This window comes from Entelurus aequoreus, linkage group LG26 (assembly GCF_033978785.1).
Source record: "Entelurus aequoreus isolate RoL-2023_Sb linkage group LG26, RoL_Eaeq_v1.1, whole genome shotgun sequence".
Taxonomy (NCBI): domain Eukaryota; kingdom Metazoa; phylum Chordata; class Actinopteri; order Syngnathiformes; family Syngnathidae; genus Entelurus; species Entelurus aequoreus.
In genome coordinates, this window is record NC_084756.1 from 8,934,180 (window position 1) to 8,958,759 (window position 24,580).

The window sequence follows — 24,580 nt, forward strand, 5'->3', positions numbered from 1 at the left end:
AGTTGCACATAAAAGGAAATAAGGTCAAAATAATACTGCACTTTTTTGGATGTTTGCCTATCATTCACAATCCTTATGTGAGACAAGCACAAACATTTGTCTTTTTTTAATGCATTTTTATGCGTTTTATATACAGTACTCACTGTCAGTATATAGGTAATGTAGTAACAGGCACATTTATAATAACATGTAATATTTACATATTTGTGAATGATAGGCAAAATTGCAATTCCCTGTTAAGCGCAAAAAATATGACCAAAAGTGGTGAAGCTGTATTTTCATTTGCACTTTAATTTTATCGGCAGTTTATTTAGGAATTATTTATTATTATTAGTGTATTTAGAATGTATTTATTTTAGCCAACTGTTAATGTTAGCTTATAAATATTAGCATGCTAGCATTCTATTGTAGCATTTTCTTGGATTTTTAAGTAAACATTTCGGGAAGTTGCACATAAAATGAAATAAGGTGAAAATAATACTGCACTTTTTTGGATGTTTGCCTATCATTCACAATCCTTATGTGAGACAAGAACACACTTTTTACATTTTTTATGCATTTTTATGCGTTTATATACAGTACTCACTGTCAGTATATAGGTAATGTAGTAACAGGCACATTTATAATAACATGTAATATTTACATATTTGTGAATGATAGGCAAAATTGCAATTCCCCGTTAAGCGCAAAAATTATGACCAAAAGTGGTGAAGCTGTATTTTCATTTGCACTTTAATTTTATCGGCAATTTATCTAAGAAACATTTATTATTATTAGTGTAGTTAGAATGTATTTATTTTAGCCAACTGTTAATGTTAGCTTATTAATATTAGCATGCTAGCATTCTATTGTAGCATTTTTGTAGGATTTTTAAGTGAACATTTCGGGAAGTTGCACATAAAATGAAATAAGGTGAAAATAGTACTGCACTTTTTTGGATTTTTGCCTATCATTCACAATCCTTATGCGAGACAAGAACACACTTTTTTTCTTTTTTTATGCATTTGTATGCGTTTTATATACAGTACTCACTGTCAGTATATAGGTAATGTAGTAACAGGCACATTTATAATAACATGTAATATTTACATATTTGTGAATGATAGGCAAAATTACCCCCAAAATTGCAATTCCCCGTTAAGCGCAAAAATGATGACCAAAGTGGTGAAGCTGTATTTTCATTTGCACTTTAATTTTATCGGCAGTTTATTTAGGAAACATTTATTATTATTAGTTTAGTTAGAATGTATTTATTTTAGCCAACTGTTAATGTTAGCTTATTAATATTAGCATGCTAGCATTCTATTGTAGCATTTTTCTAGGATTTTTAAGTGAACATTTCGGGAAGTTGCACATAAAATGAAATAAGGTGAAAATAGTACTGCACTTTTTTGGACGTTTGCCTATCATTCGCAATCCTTATGTGAGACAAGAACACACTTTTTTCTTTTTTTAATGCATTTTTATGTGTTTTATATACAGTACTCACTGTCAGTATATAAGTAATGTAGTAACAGGCACATTCATAATAACATGTAATATTTACATATTTGTGAATGATAGGCAAAATTACCCCCAAAATTGCAATTCCCTGTTAAGCGAAAAAATTATGACCAAAGTGGTGAAGCTATGGTATTTTCATTTGCACTTTAATTTTAGCAGTTTATTTAAGAATTTTTTTAAATTATTAGTTTAGTTAGAATGTATTTATTTTAGCCAACTGTTTATGTTAGCTTATTAATATTAGCATGCTAGCATTCTGTTGTAACATTTTTCTTCCTATTTTGCCCAGGTCTGTCTTCCTTTCCTGCACATCCACACGCTAACAACAAAGTGCTAACTTTTTTTTTCTTCTAACTAGACACTTTTTTTCTCTAATTTCCGCAGCCATACACCTTACAGTCGTATATCTTTTAGTATTTGAAACATGCTAACTGTATGCTCGTCTACCTTAGCATGTTAGCATGCTAACGTTAAAGTGCAAGCTTTTTGAGCTCATTTTGCAACCGTTGACCTTGCAGTCATATAACTTGGTATGTGACACTCGTTAACTGCTAGCATGCTTATGTTAGCATGCTAACCCCGAAGTGCTAACTTTTGTTTTCTAACTTGACACTTTTTTCTCTAATTTCCGCAGCCATACACCTGGCAGTCGTATACCTTAGTATTTGAAACATGCTAACTGTATGCTCGTCTATGTTAGCATGTTAGCATGCTAACATTAAAGTGCTAGCTTTTTGAGCTAATTTTGCAACCGTGGACCTTGCAGTCATAAAACTTGGTATGTGACACATGCTAACTATTATTATGGTCATGTTAGCTTGCTAGCATGCTAACATTAGCGTGCAAAATTTTTGAGCTAGTTTTGCTACCGTTTTACCCCAGAGTCGTATTTCTTGGTGTGTGCCACTTGTTAACTTTTAGCATGCAAATGACAGCATGCTAGTGAGCTAACTTAAACATGCAAACTTATTCATCTACTTTTAAAAATGTTTTTCCTCTGTTTCCGAAGCCATACACCTTGCAGCCGTGTTAATTGACGTGTGAGACATGCAATCTGTTAGGATGCCATCGTTAGCACATTTGTTAGCATTTTAATGTGCAAATGCTAACGTTTTAGGCTAGCTCGGTAATTCATTTTGTACAGTTACACCTAAAACTGACGTATTCAGACACTCGGCACTATCTAGTACAGGGGTGTCCAAAGTGCGGCCATTTGCGGCCCGCAGCTAATTGTTTACCGGCCCGCCACACATTCTGCAAAAATTGCAAAATTGATAATATTGCAAAAATTTTAAAAAACATCTAAAAAAAGTGGAATGAGGTGAAATCTAACAAGAAAAAGTTGCAATGTTGACACAAAGCTGCCATTCAGGCTGTTTTTTTTTCTTTTGTCTTTATTTTTCTTTTTTTTGCCATTAAAAAAAAAAAAAAAGACTAAAAATCTATGTTATAATGAATTATTACTTAAAAAATATCACTTTAAAATGTTTTAAGTGGAAAAAATATTGCATATATTGTGTGGTTGCCATATAAAAACATCAATGTTTTATTTGACAAAAGAGCATAAAAACAAACAAAATAATAGTTCAAACGTAAAATCGACAGATGTATCGGAAGTTGATCTCGTAATTTAAGTATTAAAAGTAAAATAAAACTAATACAAATGTATCACTTTATGAGTGGGGCACCTTTTGGAACCCAAATATATTTAGTAGGATTTTATTTAACTTTTTACTGTGATTACTCAAAAATATTAAAGACTTAAAATCAACGGTTTCCTGCATTATTGATCTTTTAAGGCTCTAATTACTAAATACTGCATATTTCAGTTTTACTATAAAAACAAAGTTGTCTTTGACAGAAAACCTTTTTTTTTTTTTACTTTAAATCAACCTCAAGTTGATATAGAGATTTACTGTAAGCGTTAAATAAAAAATAATAATAATAATTTGACTTATTTTTAACAGTTTAATGACTGAGACCCTTTATAGTCCCCGGGAGCCCTAAAGGTTAAAAAAAAAAAAAAAATCCATATATTTTGTTAAGGTTTGAAAATGAAAAATATCAAAATGGCCCCCGCATGCTTAAATTTTTCCGTGTACGGCCCTCAGTGGAAAAAGTTTGGACACCCCTGATCTAGTAAGTAGGGCGACCCCCGGCCAGAAGTCCAGGGCCTTCCTTTGCCTCTCCTGGAGGAGACTCGGGTCCCATGGGAGTGTTGTGGTTGGCCTGCAAGAAGGCACACCACCACCAGTGGAACCTCTCTTTTTTTCCTCTCATCCCTGCTTGATGTTTCATGTGGAAGTCTTTGAGCTCTGCGGCTTAGTGGCGAGGGCATTTTTAGAAGAATGCCTCATGCAGGCTCCAAGTGGTTCCTGCAGTGCGACATGCTGGAAGGTGGAAGCCACGCATTTAGACACGTACTGTGTACGTGCGGACATCTGACTCGTAACATCACTTTCACAGGGACACGACGCGCCAAGACCAATGAAAGCTGATTGCGTTCATATCAAACTATTTTAATGATCTAACAGGTCCAGCAGGGGGCACTGTGGGGAAAAGAAAAGTTTATTTTTTAAAAGGGGAACTGCTCTTTTTGCTGTCATTTTGCCTATCATTCACAATCCTTATGTAAGACATTTGTTTTCCTTTTTTTAAATGCATTCTTACGTGTAAAATACCGCCAACAATACTCCGTCACCTGAATATTAACCAAGTATTAAACAATTAACGTTAATGAACGACTTTTGGTGGCTCCGTGATCACAGAGAGATAACTGAATATTGGGCTGCAGCTGCGTCGCCTCTGAGTTGATAAAAGTTCATTCTGGATTATCACCGGGATAGTAAAAGGTTGTGGTCAACTTTGAAATTCATGGCGAGAAAGACACGAAAAAAAATGCTCGTTTGCGCCATCCCTTTTTAAAAAAAAAAAGTTTTTATCTACTTAAGGATTTTGATTAATTCTTCATCTAAACAGGAAGATATAAACATCCCATCAGTCGGCATGTCAGTGAGAGCAGACATTGTCCAGTAAGTGATTGTTTTAATATACCTGGATAGTAAAAGGTTGTGGTCAACTTTGAAATTCATGGCGAGAAAGACACGGGAAAAAAAATGCCCGTTTGCAGCATCCTTTTTAAAAAAAACAACTTTTTTATCTACTTAAGGATTTGGATTTACTCTTCATATAAACAGGAAGATATAAACATCCCATCAGTCGGCCTCCCAGTGAGAGTAGACATGGTACAGTAAGTGATTGTTCCAATATACCTGGATAGTAAAAGGTTGTGGTCACCTTTAAAATTCAACCTATACCCGGGGGCGAGAAAACCACGAAAAAAAATGCTCGTTTGCGCCATCCTTTTTTTTTTTACCTACTTAAGGATTTTGATTAATTCTTCATCTAAACAGGAAGATATAAACATCCCATCAGTCGGCATCTCGGTGAGAGCAGACATTGTGCAGTAAGTGATTGTTTTAATATACCTGGATAGTAAAAGGTTGTGGTCAACTTTGAAATTCATGGCGAGAAAGACACGGGGAAAAAAATGCTCGTTTGCGCCATCCCTTTAAAAAAAAAAAAAGTTTTTATTTACTTAAGGATTTTGATTAATTCTTCATCTAAACAGGAAGATATAAACATCCCATCAGTCGGCATCTCAGTGAGAGCAGACATTGTCCAGTAAGTGATTGTTTTAATATACCTGGATAGTAAAAGGTTGTGGTCAACTTTGAAATTCATGGCGAGAAAGACACGGAAAAAAAATGCTTGTTTGCGCCATCCTTTTTAAAAAAAAAAAAAAGTTTTTATCTACTTAAAGATTTTGATTAATTCTTCATCTAAACAGGAAGATATAAACATCCCATCAGTCGGCATCTCAGTGAGAGCAGACATTGTGCAGTAAGTGATTGTTTTAATATACCTGGATAGTAAAAGGTTGTGGTCAACTTTGAAATTCATGGCGAGAAAGACACGGGAAAAAAAATGCCCGTTTGCAGCATCCTTTTTAAAAAAAAACAACTTTTTTATCTACTTAAGGATTTGGATTTACTCTTCATCTAAACAGGAAGATATAAACATCCCATCAGTCGGCCTCTCAGTGAGAGTAGACATGGTACAGTAAGTGATTGTTCCAATATACCTGGATAGTAAAAGGTTGTGGTCACCTTTAAAATTCAACCTATACCCGGGGGCGAGAAAACCACGAAAAAAAAATGCTCGTTTGCGCCATCCTTTTTTTTTTTTACCTACTTAAGGATTTTGATTAATTCTTCATCTAAACAGGAAGATATAAAAATCCCATCATTCGGCATCTCAGTGAGAGCAGACATAGTACAGTAAGTGATTGTTCTAATATACCTGGATAGTAAAAGGTTGTGGTCAACTTTGAAATTCATGGTGAGAAAGACACGTTTGCGCCATTTTTATTTTATTTTTTACCTACTTAAGGATTTTGATTATCTCTTCATCTAAACAGGACGATATAAACATCCCATCAGTCGGCCTCTCAGTGAGAGTAGACATGGTACAGTAAGTGATTGTTCCAATATACCTGGATAGTAAAAGGTTGTGGTCACCTTTAAAATTCAACCTATACCCGGGGGCGAGAAAACCACGAAAAAAAAATGCTCGTTTGCGCCATCCTTTTTTTTTTTACCTACTTAAGGATTTTGATTAATTCTTCATCTAAACAGGAAGATATAAAAATCCCATCAGTCGGCATCTCAGTGAGAGCAGACATAGTACAGTAAGTGATTGTTCTAATATACCTGGATAGTAAAAGGTTGTGGTCAACTTTGAAATTCATGGTGAGAAAGACACGTTTGCGCCATTTTTATTTTATTTTTTACCTACTTAAGGATTTTGATTATCTCTTCATCTAAACAGGACGATATAAACATCCCATCAGTCGGCATCTCAGTGAGAGCAGACATAGTACAGTAAGTGATTGTTTTAATATGTTCCTAGTTTCTACATATTGCTTAGCATTTAGCAATACTGCAACTAAAGCTGCATCTGTAGCTCATCCTCATTATACTCAGGCTCAAAATATGAGGTTATGTATCATCAATCATCTCCAATGAAGTCTGCCATGAGTAGAAGTGTTGTTGTTTTTGTTGAAGTAAATAGCGAACGTGTCGATGAAATTAATACGCCGCCGTATACTTACAATGAGCAAAATAGGTAAATATTGCATGTTGTGATGAATGTGCCTGTTACTACATTATGTATATACTTACAGGGTGTAGATTAAAAAATGATGGAGGCTTTTGGAAGTTTTTTCTTTATTGGAGTAATAAAGCGACTTCCATTAGCTCCATTGTTAGCTGACTTTTGCCAATATTTATTCGCCAGTTAGAATGCATAAAAAAAGAAAAACATATGTGTGCGTGTCCTACGTACATAAGGATTATGAATGATAGACACCGTTTTAAAAAAAAAAGTGCAGTTCCCTTTAAATGGGAGTACAGGTCAAAGTTTAGATGTTATTGAATGAAAAGGTGTCTCAAAATGTGTTGTTGATGGTGTTCTGTTTTCATTTGTGCACTAAACTATCAAGCCACCAAAGCTGTCTTTATATAGCACTTTTCATATATATATACAAACCCTGTTTCCATATGAGTTGGGAAATTGTGTTAGATGTAAATATAAACGGAATACACTGATTTGCAAATCCTTTTCAACCCATAATCAATTGAATGCACTACAAAGACAAGATATTTGATGTTCAAACTCATAAACTTTTTTTTTTTTTGCAAATAATAATTAACTTAGAATTTCATGGCTGCAACATGTGCCAAAGTAGTTGGGAAAGGGCATGTTCACCACTGTGTTACATGGCCTTTCCTTTTAACAACACTCAATAAACGTTTGGGAACTGAGGAGACACATTTTTTAAGCTTCTCAGGTGGAATTCTTTCCCATTCTTGCTTGATGTACAGCTTAAGTTGTTCAACAGTCCGGGGGTCTCCGTTGTGCTATTTTAGGCTTCATAATGCGCCACACATTTTCAATGGGAGACAGGTCTGGACTACAAGCAGGCCAGTCTAGTACCCGCACTCTTTTACTATGAAGCCACGTTGATGTAACACGTGGCTTGGCATTGTCTTGCTGAAATAAGCAGGGGCGTCCATGGTAACGTTGCTTGGATGGCAACATATGTTGCTCCAAAACCTGTATGTACCTTTCAGCATTAATGGCGCCTTCACAGATGTGTAAGTTACCCATGTCTTGGGCACTAATACACCCCCATACCATCACACATGCTGGCTTTTCCACTTTGCGCCGGGAACAATCCGGATGGTTCTTTTCCTCTTTGGTCCGGAGGACACGACGTCCACAGTTTCCAAAAACAATTTGAAATGTGGACTCGTCAGACCTCAGAACACTTTTCCACTTTGTATCAGTCCATCTTGGATGAGCTCAGGCCCAGCAAAGCCGACGGCGTTTCTGGGTGTTGTTGATAAACGGTTTTCGCCTTGCATAGGAGAGTTTTAACTTGCACTTACAGATGTAGCGACCAACTGTAGTTACTGACAGTGGGATTCTGAAGTGTTCCTGAGCCCGTGTGGTGATATCCTTTACACACTGATGTCGCTTGTTGATGCAGTACAGCCTGAGAGATCGAAGGTCACGGGCTTAGCTGCTTACGTGCAGTGATTTCTCCAGATTCTCTGAACCCTTTCATGATATTACAGAGCGTAGATGGTGAAATCCCTAAATTCCTTGCAATAGCTGGTTGAGAAAGGTTTTTCTTAAACTGTTCAACAATGTGCTCACACATTTGTTGACAAAGTGGTGACCCTCGCCCCATTCTTGTTTGTGAATGACTGAGCATTTCATGGAATCTACTTTTATACCCAATCATGGCACCCACCTGTTCCCAATTTTCCTGTTCACCTGTGGGATGTTCCAAATAAGTGTTTGATGAGCATTCCTCAACTTGATCAGTATTTATTGCCACCTTTCCCAACTTCTTTGTCACGTGTTGCTGGCATCAAATTGTAAAGTTAATGATTATTTGCACACAAAAAAAAAGTTTATCAGTTTGAACATCAAATATGTTGTCTTTGTAGCATATTCAACTGAATATGGGTTGAAAAGCATTTGCAAATAATTGTATTCCGTTTATATTTACATCTAACACAATTTCCCAACTCATATGGAAACGGGGTTTGTATATATATATATATATATATATATATATATATATATATATATATATATATATATATATATATATATATATATATATATATATATATATATATATATATATATATATATATATACTACCGTTCAAAAGTTTGGGGTCACCCAAACAATTTTGTGGAATAGCCTTCATTTCTAAGAACAAGAATAGACTGTGGAGTTTCAGATGAAAGTTCTCTTTTTCTGGCCATTTTAAACGTTTAATTGACCCCACAAATGTGATGCTCCAGAAACTCAATCTGCTCAAAGGAAGGTCAGTTTTGTAGCTTCTGTAACGAGCTAAACTGTTTTCAGATGTGTGAACATGATTGCACAAGGGTTTTCTAATCATCAATTAGCCTTCTGAGCCAATGAGCAAACACATTGTACCATTAGAACACTGGAGTGATAGTTGCTGGAAATGGGCCTCTATACACCTATGTAGATATTGCACCAAAAAACCAGACATTTGCAGCTAGAATAGTCATTTACCACATTAGCAATGTATAGAGTGTATTTCTTTAAAGTTAAGACTAGTTTAAAGTTATCTTCATTGAAAAGTTCAGTGCTTTTCCTTCAAAAATAAGGACATTTCAATGTGACCCCAAACTTTTGAACGGTAGTGTGTGTATATATATATATATATATATATATATATATATATATATATATATATATATATATATATATATATATATATATATATATATATATATATATATATATATATATATATATATATATATATATATATGTCTTAATTAGATTATCCAAAAAAAATAGTGCTCGATACCGTGGTAGAGCGTAATATGTATGTGTGGGAAAAAAATCACAAGACTATTTCATCAGATGAAATAGTCTTGTGATTTTTTCCCACACATACATATATATACAGGTATACACTGTATATATATATAAAGGTACCTAATCAAGTGACGCTTTCTTTAGCAGTGCCCTGCAGGGTTGATGTTGAGAATGTGTGAAAAAGTGACATAAAGTCACGATTTTCAACATTTGCAGCGTTTTGGAGCATTCCGACGCCAACCGGATGAGCACCCAGAACATCGGCATCGTGTTCGGCCCGACGCTGATGCGGCCTGAGTGCGACGGCGGCAACATGGCGGTCAACTTGGTGTACCAGAACCAGGCGGTGGAGCTCATCCTCAACGAGTACGAGCGCCTCTTCGGAGGGAGGCCCGGCGGCGCCTCCTGAGGACTTTTTCAGACGTCTTCCACGCCGGGAGAACATTAAAGGTCTCTGGCAGGAGAACATCTGGACGCCACGCCGCAGGACGCCATTTTAGCCGCCATGCTTTTTACACGCAGATGTTCCTCTTGTTGCTTCTCCTTAATAATCTGGCTCACACACACACACACACACACACACACACACACACACACACACACACACACACACACACACACACACACACACACACACACACACGTAGTGAACCATCTCACTGTGATTGCACTTCTATGCATACAAACATGATAAACTTGATGGCCGCCATCTTCCCTTTTCCTTCTTTGTTACTTCCACTTCAAAATATACTTTATTTTACTTTATTCTACTTTATTTACACGCTGTCGTCGTCCCCTTTGAAACATCTCCTTTGTCTGTTGACGCCATAGATTGTTGTGAAGCCACATCTCTCCTGAAATAAATAAACAAGTGATGTCATCGTCTTCATATTTAGTGCATATTTTAGCTTTATTATTACAATTAAATAGCTAGATTTAAAAGTATATTATTTAAAAAAAAAAAAATTGTATTTGTCTTTAGAATGATTATTATTTTTTAATGATGTCGGATCGTATTAAAACAAATATAGAACAAATATTTATATTATATTAAATATTAATTAAATGTTAACTTATTTAATAATATATTATATAAATTATTATTGTATAATACATTATGTACAATAATGTACGTTTAATTTTGATAAATTGTCACATATTTGTCTTTGAAATAATATTTTTTTAAATTTTCTATAACTATATAAAACAGAGGGAATAATTGTGAGTGCTAACCCTGCTCCTTTCTATTGAAGGATTCAATAAATAAATTAATTAAAATGAATAAAATTAAAACATTTGTCAAAATAATTTACTGTTCAAGAATTATATGAAAACAGTTGAGTAGCTGTTAGTATTTTTTTTCTTTAAAATAAAATTATTTTTATTCAAGTGGTAATGCTGCTGGTTTACTTTAGAGGGCCTTCCTACAAAAATTAGATACATTGTTTTATTGTTTTTTAAATACAATATTTTCATAGCAATTTTTAATATTAAATGTAGAATAATTTTTTAAAATTTTCTAATGAGGCTGTTTTTGCAAGAATCGTATACATACTGACCTTTTTTTTTTTTTTAGCTTTTCTAAATTGTGTAATTTTAAAAAAAATCAAGAATAATTCAAAATGATGGTAAAAGTAACAATGAAATAAATTAAAATCCCTTCATTGTTCAAATGTCAATACAAATATTCTCCCATAAGAAAAAAAATGGAAAAAATAAGTCATCTGTTACAAATTATTTTGTTAATTGTAGTAAAATGTTCTTTTTATCTTTAAATGCATAAAAATGAATTAAATATGTTATTCATATTTGTCAGATAATAAAGAGAGGGCAAGATGTTGGCGATACCGTATGTACAATTTTAATATTACAAATATGCACAAACATGCAAAGAAATATTATAAAACGCTAATTCAAAAAACAACATTTTGGCTCCTTTACAAAAATACTTCTTGAAATATTATTTCAAACAAGACTGTGCGCTCATTTTGTGTGTGAAGGTAGACTGTTTTGATTCCTTAAGCTCTCCAAGTGTGTTTGTGTGTGTGTCTCTGTTCTTGTATTTCTACCCTTCTTGAGACAAGGAAAAGTAGCTTCCATATGAGGAGGTGTGAACAAGTTAGGACATAAATCATGGTCGCAATAACTTTGCCAAAAGGAGGGATTTTTCAAATTGACTGTGTCTCGCTTTTAAAAGTGCTCCCCCTCTGGTCAACATATGAAATTAACAAGTGTGTGTAAAAATTTGAAGTGCTCCCCCTCTGGTCAACATATGTAATAACAACTGTGTGTAAGGAACTGAAATGCGCCCACTTTGGCCAAAATTAATTAAAAAAATAAATAAATATGTATATAGAGACATACTGTAATAGGTCGAAGTAAATAATGAAGATTAAAAACCAATTACCAACAAAAAATAAAAAAATAAATACATGTACTAAAAGCAGTCTTTCTCACAATGTGTCGCCTTTTTTCTTATAAAATTGGGAACAATTTCTCATATTCTTTCTGTTTCTGTAATATTGCAATTTTTTCTCGTAAAACGATTATTTTTTAATGCAAAATGGCGACATTTGTCATATACAATTCTGACTTCTAGCACAATCTTGCCAATTTTGTTGTTGTTTTTGTATCAATCAATCAATGTTTATTTATATAGCCCTAAATCACAAGTGTCTCAAAGGGCTGTACAAGCCACAACGACATCCTCGGTACAGAGCCCACATACGGGCAAGGAAAAACTCACCCCAGTGGGACGTCGGTGAATGACTATGAGAAACCTTGTAAAATAGTGACTTTTTTTTGTAAATGCATGACTTTTGTCATAATTTTTGCCAAGTAAAATTTCGATTATTATTACAATATTGCCAACATTTAGAAGTTTTCTTAAATTTTTTTGACATTTGTCGAGAAAAATTATGACACTTTTCATAAAATTACCAACATGTTAAGCTTTTCTTGTAAAATCGCGACTGTTTTGAGTAAAAGTCCAACTTTTATCATAATATTGCACAAATGTTCAGTTTTTCATGTAAAATTTTGACTTGCGTCGAGTAAAATGACGACTTTTATTATAACACTGCCAACATTCTAAGTTTTTCTTTGAAATTGTGACCTTTTTCTTGTGAAATTCCAACACATTTTTCACAACAAGCTTTTTTATATTTGCATAGTATGTATATATTATTCATGTTGTAAATACACATCTTAATATATCTAGAAAGGGGGGTCCTATAGAGGTAGGCTTTTTTCTCAGGTCTCAAGAAGGTAAGAAATACAAGAATGTGTGTGTGTGTGTGTGTGTGTGTGACCATCACAAGAGTTTGCATAGCAGAAGACGTTTAGTGATCACATGACTCACAGTTTGAGGCACTTTTCACGCTGACTAGCAGGAAGTCATCAAAAGTAAATATTCAACTTTTTTTTTTTCCCGCTGAGTTGACAGAAATATTTCAGTTTCATGTTTCATTTCACAGCATAAACCAAACAAATGTGACGCAGTGAAGGCTGACGTTCGGCAGTGAAACCTCTCAAGTCCAACAATTGAATTACTCACACTTTGAACATTTTCTTTCTTTCAAAACTTCATCTGACTGTTTTCTATGCTTTTTCTTTGGCTTTTTTGGGGGGGACACAACAGGGAGAGAAGAAGAGCACGCACAGGAAGAAGTCATCGCGTCTTATTCGAGTGTTAACTCCTTCTTACGCCTGCAACACAAAGGCTTGATTTACTCGAGGTGTGCGTGCACTAAAATGTGTGCAAACCTGATAGCACACGCAAAGCTGCCCTACTAAACGTGTGCAAAGTGGATTGCGTCTGTCAAGTGAGCAGAATAAGGCGTGCAATCCGTTGTGCGTCTCTGTCTGCGTTAATATGCAAAATTGAAGCTGATCATCAAAACGGCCACAATCTGGGAGGAGAAAATGCAAATATAAATATTTAGCACACACATCGTGATTTATCAGCACCGTTTTGCGAGCACTGTTTGCATGTTATTTTAGCAGGTTTCAGAAGTGACAGTTCCACAGACGATGGTCAGACGAGAATCCTCAACATTCTGTACGGTAGAAATAAAAAAATATTCAACGTATTGTCTATGTTAGCTACATCTCTTTGTTTATAATGTCTATTTTATGCTGCTGCTGACATATATTGTATATATTAAATAAAAATATAATATAATATAATATATCAGTATATATAATATACTGTATATATATTATGTAAATATTACGTATATATGTTATATTTTATATCGTTATATTTAGTCTATTTATACCTGCATTGTCCTTTCCATCCTTACACTTTCCATCATTGTAACTGAGCTACTGTGTGGAACAATTTCCCTTGTGGATCATTAAAGTTTGTCTAAGTCTAAATCTAAGTCTAAGTCTATTCAGCAACATCATTTTATAGTTTTATAGCTGCTAGAGAACCTAAAGGGCCGGTTAAAACAAATCCAATTGATGCATTGATGTTTCCAGCGTGATGTTTGGATCCTAATAAATCAGGTTCTAAGAACCTTTTAAAAAACATCGTATTTAAGGTTTGAGTTCTTTTTAAAAGGAGTGGTTAACTTCCTTTTACACTTTTTTTTTAGCGAAGTTTAAGCGTGTTTGACAATCTGCCTCAGTTATTTATCTTTGACATTTTTAAAATCATTTTTATGTTTTAATATTATATATTTATTGGGGTGCTGAAAAAAAATCGATATATGACCAAAAACGCAATTTTTATTCATCACGATTCATATATTTTTTTAATTAATGAAAAAAAAAAAAACACTGACATTTTTATTGTGTTATTTTTTAAATATGAATACATTTTTAAAATACGTTTTTTAGGCAATTTCCATGCAACCAGAAATAGTTTTTTCTAACCTGTAACCTGTTTTGAAAAAGTATCATTATCAATTATTATACTAAAGAATAAATTGCAAGAATCGGTTTGAATCGAGAAGCGATTCTGAATCGAGTCGTCAGAGATTCACACCCCTAATATTGATTTAATATGATTTATTTATGCATGACAATACAGCATTTTGAAAAAAGGCACATTAAAGTTAAAACCTGAGATTTAAAAAATATGTTTTATGTTTTATTAACGCCACCAGGAAACATCTTCTTTACATTAGTAAACACTACTGCATTTTTATATAGTTTTACATTTTATTATACTCAGGGTCAACTTATTTTTACTTCATTGTCCTTTTTAGTGACACTTAGTACAATATTGTGTATTTTTCATGTTATTGTTTACCTTTTATCATTATCCCCCAAAAAAAGACGCAAAAGGTTGACTTATTTCCACACTTGTACGACGATAAATTGCAGCCTGACTCAAATTGGTTGCTTAGTTGCCATTTTGCATCAGTCCATCTTATATTAGCTCAGGCCCAGCGAAGCTAGCGGTGTTTCTGGGTGTTGTTGATAAATGGCTTTTCAAATATAACCACATATTGATTTCCTAATTAAAGAATGAAAACATCACCAACATTATGCATGTGTCCCATTTACAACGCGAGGATAAAAGTGAATTAAAACCAAGTGTATTTCATGCTTATTTTGAAATGCTGTTTTTTTTTGTGCAATTAAGTTATGAGAGGGACAGTTTGACCCTGGAACAGACTATTTTCCTACAGTACGTGCAAACAATCAGTGGGCGTTAAAGTACAATATCAGATAAAAACATGGATTTTGTTGAGCTTCGGAGGTTTCACTGACAACACAAGTTGCTTGTTGTTATTAATATTATTTGCACCAGAGAAAAACGTACGAAACGTCGCAAATTCATCAAATATTGTTTGGTTCAATGTTGTGTTTCTTTGGCATGACAGATATAGAGCAGACATCTATGTACGGTATATCTATGATGTACAGTATATATATAATAAACAATATGTGTATACATATATCATGTACAGTACATGGTATACAGTATATCTATGTATGATGTACAGTATATAATATACAGTACATCTACATATGATGTACAGTATATTTATAATGTATATTATATGATATACAGTATATCTATGTATGATGTACATTATATTTATAATGTACAGTATATGATATACAGTATATCTATATATGATGTACAATATATGATATACAGTATATCTATGTATGATGTACATTATATTTATAATGTACATTATATGATATGCAGTATATATATGTATGATGTACAGTATATTTATAATGCACAGTATATGATATACAATATATCTATGTATGATGCACAGTATATGATATACAGTATATCTATGAATATGTATAATGTACATTATATCATATACAGTATATATACATATATATATGATATACATCATATTTATAATGTACAGTGTACGATATACAGTATATCTATATATGATGTGCATCATATTTATAATGTACAGTATAGTATATACAGTATATCTATGTATATGTATAATGTACATTGTATCATATACAGTATATATATGTATGATATACATCATATTTATAATGTACAGTGTATGATATACAGTATATCTATATATGATGTACAGCATATTTATAATGTACAGTATAGTATATACAGTATATCTATGTATGATGTACAGTATATTTATAATGTACAGTATATGATATACAGTATATCTATGTATATTTATAATGTACAGTATATTGATGTATGATGTACATTATATATATATATATATATGTATATATATATATATATATAATGTACAGTATATCTATGATATAAAGTATGTATAAATTGGCGTCTATCAAGTTTTTATGGTGGCTAGATGTGTCACGTCCACACCCAGCTGACATTGATCTAAGTCTCCATTGCGCTCCTGCTGCTGGAGTCTACCCCACTCCCTCCCCCCGCTGTCCTCAGCTGGGATAGGTTCTCCATCCCTCCCATCTTCCTCCTCCTCTCTGTGCGCTTCTGAAGCCGCGTCCAGGCTGGCGTCGCTGAGGAAGGAGCGCGGCGTCCTGGTGTCCTCGGCATTGGGGTCGTCGTGGTCCTGGTCCCGCTGGTCCCTGTGGTCCTGGTCGGGGTCCTGCTGGTCCCGGCTGCAGTAGGCGTAGCGATGGTTCATGTGCTGCGAGTACGAGCCCGAGTGCGAGAAGCGCTTGCCGCACTTGTCGCACTGATAGGGTTTCTCTCCCGAGTGCAGCCGGCTGTGCTCGATCAGGTGGTGTTTGTGCTTGAAGGCCTTCTGGCACACCTGGCACTCGTACGGACGCTTGCCTGCAAGATGGACGCCACACGCGTTAACACACCTGACACACACACACACACACACACACACACACACACACACACACACACACACACACACACACACACACACACACACACACACACACACACACACACACACACACACACACATGTTGCAGGACGCCGCTCACACACCCGTGTGCTCGTATTTGTGTCGCAGCAAGGAGCTGCTCTTCTGGAAGGTTTTTTCACAAATGTCGCAGGCGTAGAGCCCTTCGTCCGTCTTCTTCAGCCTCTTACGCCCCGCCCCTCCCTCACCCTCCAGGGCTTCATCCATGAGAGTGAGGTAGTCCAGCGTGCCGCGGTTTAATACTTCCCCCTGAAACACAGCATTTCACACCATCACTTTTTGGAGGGAAAAAAATACAGTTTTTGTACAGTAATTCCTCTACTTAGGAACGTTTGGAGATACACTATATTGCCAAAAGTATTTGGCCACCTGCCTTGACTCACATATGAACTTGAAGTGCCATCCCATTCCTAACCCATAGGGTTCAATATGATGTGGGTCCACCTTTTGCAGCTATTACAGCTTTAACTCTTCTGGGAAGGCCAAAATGTTTTGGTATCCTGGAGCATTCAAAGTTCCTTTCACTAGAACTAAGGGGCCAAGCCCAACTCCTGAAATACAACCCCACCCCATAAATCCTCCTCCACCAAATTTCACACTTGGTGCAATTCAGTCCGAAATGTAGCGTTCTCCTGGCAACCTCCAAACCCAGACTGGTCCATCAGATTGCCAGATGGAAAAGTGTGATTCATCACTCCAGAGAAGGCGTCTCCACTGCTCTAGAGTCCAGTGGCGACGTGCTTTACACCACTGCATCCCACGCTTTGCATTGGACTTGGTGATGTATGGCTTAGATGCAGCTGCTCGGCCATGGAAACCCATTCCATGAAGCTCTCTGCGTACTGTATGTGGGCTAATTGGAAGGTCACATGAAGTTTGGAGCTCTGTAGAGACTGACTGTGCAGAAAGTATTTGCACTATGCGCTTCAGCATCCGCTGACCCCTCTCTGTCAGTTTACATGGCCTACCACTTGGTGGCTGAGTTGCTGTTGTTCCCAAACTCTTCCATTTTCTTATAAAAAAGCCGACAGTTGACTTTGGAATATATAGGAACAAGGGAATTTCACGACTGGACAGAGAGAAAAGGAAAACGAGCATAATACCCTGCCCCCAGTAGGAAAAACGCCAAATTCAGGTAAGATATTAAACCAGTGGTTCTTAACCTTGTTGGAGGTACTGAACCCCACCAGTTTTATATGCGCATTCACCGAACCCTTCTTTAGTGAAAAATTTAAAAAAAAGTTTTTAAAATTTAATCTTAATTTATAAATATTAACCATGAAATTATATTATCTTAAAGGCCTACTGAAATGAAATTTTCTTATTTAAACGGGGATAGCAGATCCCTTCTATGTGTCATACTTGATCATTTCGCGATATTGCCATATTTTTGCTGAAAGGATTTAGTAGAGAACATCGATGATAAAGTTTTGGTCGTTGATAAAAAAAAGCCTTGCCTGTACCGGAAGAAGCGTGACGTCACAGGTCGAAAGGCTCCTCACATTTCCCCATTGTTTACACCAGCAGCGAGAGCGATTCGGACTGAGAAAGCGACGATTTGTGGATGAGGAACGTGAGAGTGAAGGATTAGAGTGCAGTGCAGGACGTATCTTTTTTCGCTCTGACCGTAACTTAGGTAAAAGGGCTCATTGGATTCCACACTTTCTCCTTTTTCTATTGTGATTGGTATTTTAAACCACCTCGGATACTATATCCTCTTGAAAATGAGAGTTGAGAACGCGAAATGGACATTTACAGTGACTTTTATCTCCACAACAATACATCGGCGAAGCACTTTAGCTACGGAGCTAACGTGATAGCATTGTGCTTAAATGCAGATAGAAACAAAAGAAATAAGCCCCTGACTGGAAGGATAGACAGCAGATCAACCATACTACCAAACACTGGACCTGTAACCACACGGTTAATGCTGTACCGCCTGGCGAAGCCTAGCAATGCTGTTGCTAACTACGCCATTGAAGCTAACTTAGCTACGGGACCTCGACAGAGCTATGCTAAAAACATTAGCTCTCCACCTATGCCAGTTCTCATCTGCTCATCACGACCCGTGCTCACCTGCGTTCCAGCGATCGACGGCGCGACGAAAGACTTCACCACGATGATCGGTGCGGTCGGCGGCCCGGAGACGGAGGAAGTCAAGGTGAGGACAGCGGCGCGGCGGCAGGCGTTGTAGCTTTCGACGACACCCCGGCCGCCATCAGAGTCGGCAAGAAACCTATATCTCCCCATAGTTACGTACGTGACATGCACATAGCGCCACGCACGTACGGGCAAGCGATCAAATGTTTGGAAGCCAAAGCTGAAGTCACGGTAGCTCGTCTGCTATCCAAGTCAAAGTCCTCCTGATTGTGCTGCTGTAGCCAGCCGCTAATACACCGATCCCACCTACAGCTTTCTTCTTTGCAGTCTCCATTGTTCATTGAACAAATTGCAAAAGATTCACCAACACAGATGTCCAGAATACTGTGGAATTTTGCGATGAAAACAGAGCTGTTTGTATTGTGATACAATGTGTCCGAATACTTCCGGTTCAACCATTGACGTCACACGCATACGTCATCATACATAGACGTTTTCAGCCGGAAGTTTCCCGGGAAATTTAAAATTGCACTTTATAAGTTAACCCGGCCGTATTGGCATGTGTTGCAATGTTAAGATTTCATCATTGATATATAAACTATCAGACTGCGTGGTCGGTAGTAGTGGCTTTCAGTAGGCCTTTAGAGAAATACTAATAAAGATATATTTTATAAACAGACAGTGACAGGAATGTATACATGATCCCATGTTTACATCTCATTGTGCAACATGTGAATGTTTTAGAGGGAACTAAATGCAATATCGGAAAGGGGTACAAATTATTTCCAAAGCAGGACCCCCACCCAGACATACAATACTAGTACACAGCTCATGAAAAACAATTGTTGTCTTACTGTCATTGTAAGTGGGCCAAAACACTTATATTACAAAATAATCCCATGGAAATGACTGCTGTCATTTGATTATAATAATCAAACATTTAACTTGTTATTTAGTCAGGTTTGGGACAGGTGTGCTGCTGGTGTGGCCACAGTGTGACGTCGCTCACATGTGCTCCACTGAAGGCTCAAGGAGTTTTTGCGTTTGCTCACGCAAATGGAAAATTAGAGGGAACATTGATTAGGACACCTGATTCTCATCATTTGGATGGGTGGCCAAATACTTTTGGCAATATAGTGTAGGAACTGTCAGCTAGTTGCTTTGCTTTAAAATGGAACTGCACTTTTTATGAAATGTTGCCTATCATTCACAAACATTTTGGGGTTTTAAAGCTGATAAAAACGTTTGGAAGATTCGACTAATGGGAGTTATCGTTGTAGCCTTCAAAGCCCTCTAAACCAGGGGTGCCCATTACCTCAATGGCGAGCTACCGGTCGATGGCGGAGGGTGTGTCAGTCGATGGCGGAGGTTGTTTTTTTTAATTGATTGAAACTTTTATTAGTAGATTGCACAGTACAGTACATATTCCGTACAATTGACCACTAAATGGTAACACCCGAATAAGTTTTTCAACTTGTTTAAGTCGGGGTCCACTTAAATTGATTCATGATAAAGATATATACTATCAGATATATACTATCATCATAATACAGTCATCACACAAGATAATCATCAGAGTATATACACATTCAATCCGTCACCCTCTTTCGCTCCCGATCGGGAATTCAAACAACTGCTCGGATTATCCCACACTTCCTCCTTTTTGTACTGTGGATCACGGATTTATATTTTAAACCTCCTCGGATACTTCAACCTCTTGAAAATGAGAGTCAAGAACGCGAAATGGACATACACAGTGACTTTTATCTCCACGACAATACATCGGCGAAGCACCTTGGCTTTGGAGCTAACGTGTTAGCATCATGCTTGACTGCACATCGAGGCAGAAGAAACATGCCCCTGACTGGAAGGATAGACAGAAAGTCAATAATACTACTATTACTTCTACTATCAGGAGACACTGAACTCAACCCTGGACCTGCAACAACACGGTTAATGTTGTCCCAACTGGCGAAGACTAGCAATGCTACTGCTAGCGTCGCCATCGAAGCTAACTCAGCTACCGGCTCATCTCAGCTCAAGCTCACCTGTGCTCCAGCGGTCGGCGGCTCGGCGGAGGACTTCGCCCCGTTCATCGACACGGTCGGCGGCTCGGCGGACGACTTCGCCCCGTTCATCGACACGGTCGGAGGCTCGGCGGACGACTTCGCCCCGTTCATCGACACGGTCGGAGGCTCGGCGGCGGCGTTGGAGGACGACCCGGTCATCAGAGAAGGCAGCGACTCAGCGGCGGTGAACGACGCGGCGGCGGTGGACGGCGACCCAGCCATCGGTGATTGCGGGGAACTGTACGAGATGGCGGGGGTCCACGCGGCCTCTCCCCGGTCCATGACGGTCGAGGACGCGGCATACACTGGATTTAGAGGCGCCTTTACAAAAACATTTTCGTTGTTCTCTTTGTCTTCAAAAAAGCCCGCCAAAAGGAAATCCACCCCCAGCAACCCTACCTGGCCTCCCCCTCTCCCCCTCTCCAACTCCGCCCCTCCCCCTCCCACTCCCTCCCCCTTCACCTGGAGGAAGAACAATATGCCTCTCTCTTTCTCTCCTTTCTCTTCCTTCTGTTCTTCAACTTCAACAGCAATAATAACCAACAACTTTTCTGGTCAGTACCACAACACAGCGGACTCTGATGCCCTTTTTGGTTCCAGTGGACTACACATCATCCACCTTAATGTGAACAGCCTCTCTGGAGCCAAACTCGACCAAATCAGAGAAATGTTCCTCAACACGAAGGTAAAAATCTTGTGTTTCTCTGAAACCAAATTTGATCAAAGTATTTCTGACTCAGAGATAGAAATACAAAACTTTTCGGTTTTCAGAAAGGATAGGAATGAACACGGTGGGGGCGTTTGTATGTATATTCACCAGGATATTAAATACATAACTCGCACTGATCTTAACCACAATGACCTGGAATCTGTGTGGGCGGAAATCTAATTTAAAAACGCTAAGCTGGTACTAATAGGGACTGTTTATAGACCCCCTAATCAGAGTGATTTCTATGGGGTTTTGGAAGAATGCTTGGCGGGGACAGACAACGTGGAGAAAACTATAACTGGGGATCTGAACACAGATATTCAACGCAAAGATGCGCCTGTCTTCAGATCCTTCAGCAAGTTTTGTAATCTGCACGGTCTTTCCCAGCTAATAGCGCTACCTACAAGGGTGTGTGATTCCACCCAATCAACCATAGATCTCATTCTCACTTCAGACCGGCCTAAAATAAAAAATAGTGGGGTCATGATCTGTGGTCTTAGCGACCACTATCTAACCTTCTGCACCCGCAAAATAGCTAAACCTAAAGCCAATGGCCACATAACAGCCCAATCCAGATCCCTCAAAAAATACTCCAATGACAATTTCAATTTAAAATTAGATGAGTGGGACTGGTCCCCTGTGCTCGCGAGCAACCTGGTCGATGTTGCTTGGGATCGCTTCAAAGCGGCGTTCCTAAAGATACTAAATGACATGGCTCCCGTGAAAACAGTCAGGATCAAAGCCCGCTCGGAACCATGGATGAATCCGGACCTATTAGCTGCCATAAAAGACAGAGACAGGAAATACTCTGAATACCAAAAATGCAAAACAGAAGTAGATAAACAACCCAATAATATCAACCTCAAATTACTCCTTTCAACTCTCAAAAAGCAATGCAATAAATTAAGAAATAAGTCAACCAACCTGACTAAATCCTTAAAAAAAAATTACATTAACGACAAAATAGAGGAAAACACAAATAAGCCACGTGAGCTCTGGAAAATTCTCAACAACCAGCTTCCTGGTTGCAGCCAGAAACTTAAAACAAGACTCACCAACATCAGCATCAAGGAGGGTGACTCCCTCATTACAGACAAAATGGAGGTAGCTAGCAGACTTAACATCTTTTTCACCAGCATAGCCGCAACTCTTGTCAACAAGCTGTCCCACCACTCTGGTCGCTTTGGTGTAGAACACATGTTTCAAGTTCAAGTTTATTCACAATACCATATCATTTAAAGATATTGGTAAGTGAAAGGGTCCCCCAGATAAGCTAGAAGAAGCTTTTGACAGGGGGTCCAGAGGACAGTTTATATATGGAATGATGAAAAATGGTAGCAAGCACTACAACAACAAACAAAAAAAACAAACAAAAAACAACAACGCTATGGATAAACACAAGATAATAGTACTAAAGCACGCATACACATACACACATACATTCATTCGACCATGCAAAACCCAACAGTAGTCAACCCCACATGAGGCATTAGAGATAGGTGGTTAATAGGTAAGTTTTCAGTTTCTTTTTGAAGTTGGAGAATGGATACCGTATCTTAAGGCTCTCATTAAGCCGGTTCCAAATCTTAGGTCCCCTGCATACAACACTTCGATCGGTACAAGCCAGTAGACAATGTTTACCTGATATCAGATCTAAGTTACGAGTGTTGTGGGCATGCTGGGGATGGTAGATAGGAACCAAGCTACAGAGCCTAGGATTCAGCCTGTGAATGACTTGATAGGTTAAACAAGCATTTTGATAAATATTGAATTCTGTCAGTCTTAAGAGATTATATTTATGAAATAGATGTCGAGTGGGGGCATTAAACTTGGACCATGATAGGGCCCGTATGATTTTCTTTTGCATAGATTCTAATTTGTGAAGGTAGGTAGGGAAGGTGTTACACCAGATGACATTACAGTAGTTTAGATGTGGTTCAAAGAGAGTTTTATATAGAGTAAGTAGAGCATACAGAGGAAGATAATGACGAAGGTGAAAGAACAGGCCAACATATTTAGATAATTTGTTTAACAGATGGCCAATGTGACATTTGAAATTGAGGTATTCGTCAATGATGACCCCCAGGAACATTAAAGCCTTCTACAGAAAGCTAGGAGTATCCAACGATGATTTCAAATTAGAAATGGTCACAGCTGATGAGGTGTTTAAAAAATTGAGCACGCTCCACCCTAACAAGGCCACCGGCCTTGATAATATTCCCTCCAGATTCCTCAGGGACTCTGCCTCCATCATTGCCCCGATCATCACGCACATAATAAACCTATCAATTACACAAGGCCAAGTACCAAAGGATTTTAAGATTGCAAGAGTAACTACCCTCTTTAAAAAAGGGAGCAAATTGGAACCTGGCAACTACCGACCTGTTTCTATTCTCAGTTTCATTTTGAAAGTAATGGAAAAAATTGTTTATGAACAGGTCGATAGTTACCTTGCCACTAATAAACTCATGTACAAATTCCAATCCGGCTTCAGAACTAACCACTCCACTGACACATGCCTTCTCTATCTGACCGACCACATCAAACATGAGGTGGACGCGGGCAAATACTGCGGCATGGTCATGCTGGACCTTCAGAAGGCCTTTGACACCGTTAACCACGCTATACTGTTGGATAAGCTCAGAGCAATCGGATTTAACAAAACCTCATGGAGCTGGATGCAATCTTACTTGGAGGGGAGGGAGCAGGTGGTAGAGGTGAACGGCACCGTGTCCCCCCCCCCCCCTCTCGGTGAGCTGTGGAGTCCCCCAAGGCAGTATATTGGAACCTTTACTGTTCCTAATATACATAAACGACATGTCATCGGCATGCGACTGTGAATTGTTTTTGTTTGCGGATGACTCTGC

General features: G+C 37.5%; 2 protein-coding genes across 10 annotated transcripts in view; one reads left to right on the plus strand and one right to left on the minus strand.

Annotated features, from left to right (window-relative positions):
• arhgap9 (Rho GTPase activating protein 9) overlaps positions 1–10,144 on the plus strand; it is a 144,837-nt gene extending 134,693 nt beyond the window's left edge. For 7 of the 9 annotated variants that reach the window (XM_062038033.1, XM_062038032.1, XM_062038035.1 and 4 more), the window contains one exon: positions 9,718–10,144. In XM_062038033.1, coding sequence (XP_061894017.1) covers positions 9,718–9,910 — 193 coding nt within the window. In that variant the 3' untranslated portion in view covers positions 9,911–10,144. Of the gene's footprint in view, positions 1–6,393; positions 7,041–9,648 lie in introns of those variants that run through there. The other 2 variants (XM_062038039.1, XM_062038040.1) reach the window with 2 other exon arrangements.
• Positions 10,145–16,252: 6,108 nt separating this feature from the next.
• LOC133643173 (zinc finger E-box-binding homeobox 2-like) overlaps positions 16,253–24,580 on the minus strand; it is a 147,360-nt gene continuing 139,032 nt past the window's right edge. The window contains exons 7-8 of the mRNA XM_062037596.1: positions 16,901–17,084; positions 16,253–16,732 (exon numbers count right to left, since the gene is read on the minus strand). Coding sequence (XP_061893580.1) covers positions 16,260–16,732; positions 16,901–17,084 — 657 coding nt within the window. The 3' untranslated portion in view covers positions 16,253–16,259. The remainder of the gene's footprint in view (positions 16,733–16,900; positions 17,085–24,580) is intronic.